The 3,381-nt window shown below is 67.6% G+C and overlaps 2 protein-coding genes across 2 annotated transcripts in view; one reads left to right on the forward strand and one right to left on the reverse strand.

Moving 5' to 3' along the window:
- The window catches only part of WNK4 (WNK lysine deficient protein kinase 4), a 12,740-nt gene extending 10,493 nt beyond the window's left edge, over positions 1-2,247 (forward strand). Inside the window, exons 16-20 of the mRNA XM_057379527.1 lie at positions 172-300; positions 394-814; positions 923-1,125; positions 1,627-1,724; positions 1,809-2,247. Coding sequence (XP_057235510.1) covers positions 172-300; positions 394-814; positions 923-1,125; positions 1,627-1,724; positions 1,809-1,811 — 854 coding nt within the window. The 3' untranslated portion in view covers positions 1,812-2,247. The remainder of the gene's footprint in view (positions 1-171; positions 301-393; positions 815-922; positions 1,126-1,626; positions 1,725-1,808) is intronic.
- Positions 2,248-2,425: 178 nt separating this feature from the next.
- LOC130581422 (cytochrome c oxidase assembly factor 3 homolog, mitochondrial) lies at positions 2,426-3,113 on the reverse strand. The gene is made up of 2 exons (XM_057379526.1): positions 2,882-3,113; positions 2,426-2,793 (listed from the first exon to the last, which is right to left on the reverse strand). The coding sequence occupies exons 1-2, from the start codon at positions 3,111-3,113 to the stop codon at positions 2,681-2,683; spliced, it is 345 nt and encodes a 114-aa protein (XP_057235509.1). The 3' UTR covers positions 2,426-2,680.
- Positions 3,114-3,381: the final 268 nt, after the last annotated feature.

Below are 3,381 nucleotides of genomic sequence, written 5' to 3' on the forward strand. Positions count from 1 at the left end.
AGGTGGAGCTCAGTGCCAGGAGCACTGGGTGGCTGCTGCAGGTGCTGCCCTGGGATGGRACAGGGAGCCTCATGGCTTGTGGARCCACTGGGATGTGGGGAGGGCTGAGTGGGCAGCATATCCCAGAGTAGAGAAGCAGCACGAGGACAGGAGATGTGGATGGATCTGGGCTGGGTCCACTGATGGTGCTTTGGTGCCCGCAGGTGCTGCCCAGTGCCCCCAAGCCCAGCCACTCCCTGATTGTCYTGGAGTCACCAGCCCCCAGCGTGCCCAAGGCCCAGCTCTCACCCATCAGTGAAGGTAACGTGGGCAGGGCCAAGGCTGTGCCAGGGCACCTCAATGCCCCACCAGCCCATGTGCCCTGAACCCCACCAGCTGCTCCTGTCCCAGCAGAAGCCAAGCCCCAGGTCCTGGGCCGTTTCCAGGTGATGCCAACCCGTGACCCGGCGGTGAGCTCTCCGGTGCTGGGCAGCAGTGATGGGGAGCAGCACGGCCTGGAGGCAGCAGTGAGCAGCTCCCCTCCACCCGTGATCCCTGACACGGGCCACAGCTCGAGCAGTGACTCGGATGAGCTGGAGACAGCAGAGCAGGGCCCCAAGGCTGAGGAGGGCTCAGCAGAGGCGGGCACGGTGCCTGTGGCACCAGCAGGGAGTGACCGGGAGGGCCCTGGAGAAGAGAGCACAGAAAACGTGCCCCAGGCCATGCTGAGCCAGGTGTGGCTGAGCTACTCCCGCAGCTTGTCCTACGTGAGCAGCGACGACACCGAGAGCGAGGACGAGGAGATCTGGGAGGAGCTGCAGAACCTGCGGCAGAAGTGAGCAGGGGGTGGGCTGCACCCRGGAGGAAACAGATCTTCCCACCCACTCGGGGTGGCAGTTTGTGTCCCTTCCCTGCTGCCAGCCCCCATCTCCTCCCTCCCCAGGCACTTGGCTGAGGTGCAGCTGCTGCAGAGCGCCCAGAAGAAGGAGATYGAGGAGCTGTACCTGCGCATGGGGAAGCAGCCGCCGCTGGGCATCGTCTCTCCGGCCGCCATGCTGTCCAGCCGCCAGCGCCGCCTCTCCAAGGGCAGCTTCAACCCCTCCCGTCGCAACAGCCTGCAGCGCCTGGAGCTGGGRCAGCCCGCAGGTGCCGGGCCTGGCCCTCCAGGGCACCCGGGATGGGTGGGGGCTGTGGGATGGGGATCCCCGGGCTGGGTGGGGGATCCCTGGAATGGGTGGGGGATCCCTGGGATGAGTGGGGCTGTGGGACGAGGATCCCCGGGCTGGGTGGAGGACCCCCGGGCTGGGTGGAGGATCCCTGGGATGGGTGGGGCTGCGGGACGAGGATCCCCGGGAATGGGTGGGGGCTGCGGGATGGGGATCCCCGGGCTGGGTGGGGGATCCCTGGAATGGGTGGGGGATCCCCAGGCTGGGTGGGGGCTGCAGGACAGGGACCCCTGATCTGGGTGGGGCTACGGATGGGATCCCTGGGCTGGGTGGGGGATCCCCGATCTTGGTGGGGAGTGCGAGATGAGGATCCCCGGGCTGGGTGAGGGATCCCCGGAATGGGTGGGGCTGTGGGATGATGATCCCCAGGCTGGGAGCTGCACAGACCCGCAGCCCCCACTCAGAGCCGCTGTCCCCGCAGGGATCATGCGGCGGAACTCGCTGAGTGGCAGCAGCACCGGCTCACAGGAGCAGCGGCTGAACAAGGGCGTGACCTTCGCCGACGACCTCGGGCGCGTGGTAAGGAGCAGGGGTTGACCCCGCGGCGTTCCCCGCTGATCCCGCGGCGCTCTTGGCTCACGGCTGCTTCTCTTCTCTCCCTAGTAGCTGGCTGGCCAAGAATGATTCCATGAACTACCTCATCCAAGTGCCTGCTGCCCCGGGGTGGGCAGAGCCAGCCCTGGAGAGCCCGGACTCCCTGCTCCCCTTCCCCGCCCTGCAGCAGGGAAGCYGTGGGCTTTGCAGGGGTGGGAGTGCTGGCCTGGTGCAGATCTGTCCCACAGGTACCATCCCACTGTCCCCTGCCCCTCTGCCGGAGGACATGCACCAGGAAATCTCCACCTCTCGTGGCTGTCATGAGCTGAGCCCACCCTGAGGAACCCCCGGCTTGTCCCAGCCCTGACACCACCCCAGCCCTGCACCAGACCCTGCAGAGTGGCTTGAGCTCCGTGTGGCCCTGTCTGCTGGAGCACCAGGAGCAGCGGGATCCGGGAGCACTTTGTTATGAACTGATGTTTGGAAAAAGCATTTTCGTAAACATGGATTGAATACAAACTGGCTSTGTGTGTGTGTCTGTTGGGCAGGATGCGTGGCTGCTTGCCTCACCGCGTGATGATAAAAAGCAAAACAGAGAATCCCTCCTCAGCAGCCCCTCAGAGCGAGGCAAGATCCTCAGCGGGGCTCAGCCCAAAAGATGCTTGACAAACGTCGCTGACGCGGTCTCCAGTGAGAGGATTTATTGTGGGGAGTGGTGGGACCTGCGTGCCCTTGTCCCTCCCATGGGCACGGCCCCGGTAAAGGCCCCAGGGCAGGGTCTGCCCGCGGGGGAGCCCTGCCTGCGGGGAGCCCCGGGGCCTTCTCCTGGCCGACCAGAGCACGGGGCAGGCCCGAAGCCCTCAGGACTCGAGGCCCGTCCTGCCTCGCGAGGGCGGCAGCTCAATCACGGGCCGGGCCGGGCCGGACCGGGCGCTCCCCGCTCAGCTTGCGGCGCCCTCTGCCCGCGCCCGGGCCCGCGCCCGCGCCGCCTCCGCCTCCTGCTCCAGATCRTCCAGGAACCGCTCCTGCGACACCGAGTAGAAGGTGTAACCGTCTGGGGGGTGGGAATTAAGGAAAAGCTGCGGGCGCAGCCCCGGAGCCCCCAGGCCCCACCCTGACCCTGCCCCTGTCCCGGAGGATACAAATACCAAATGTCACCGCGCCGATCCCGAGCGCCAGCAGCACGTTGCGGCTGCGGAGCCGGCGCTGCAGGGCGCGCTGGCGCTGAGCGTACTCCACCTGCGCCATGAGGCGGCGCTGCTCGGGGCTGAGCCCCGGTTCCCGGGCCGGGTCGATCCGCCGCGCGAACGCCGCCTCCTCCCCCGGCGCCGCCATCTTTCCCCGCCTCCTCCGCGCGGCGCCGTGACGCAACATCCGGCGGGGGGCGCTGGCCAATCGGAGGGCTCGAGCGGCGCGCGCCGTCGTGTGGTTGGCTGAGGCCCAGCGCGTGCCCGCCGAGGCATCGGCGCCTGCTGATTGGTGGAGAGGGGGGTCACGTGACCAGAACGGTGCTAAGGCGTCGCCGCGGCGGGAGCKGAGACCGGGCCTGAGCGGGGCCTGAGCCGGGCCTGCCCAAAACCCCGCTCAAAACCCTGCCTGAAACACCCTGCCTAACACCCCGCTCAAAACCCTGGCTAAAACA

Source organism: Malurus melanocephalus, unplaced genomic scaffold (assembly GCF_030028575.1).
Source record: "Malurus melanocephalus ecotype Western Australia unplaced genomic scaffold, MMel_1.1 scaffold_411, whole genome shotgun sequence".
Lineage (NCBI taxonomy): Eukaryota > Metazoa > Chordata > Aves > Passeriformes > Maluridae > Malurus > Malurus melanocephalus.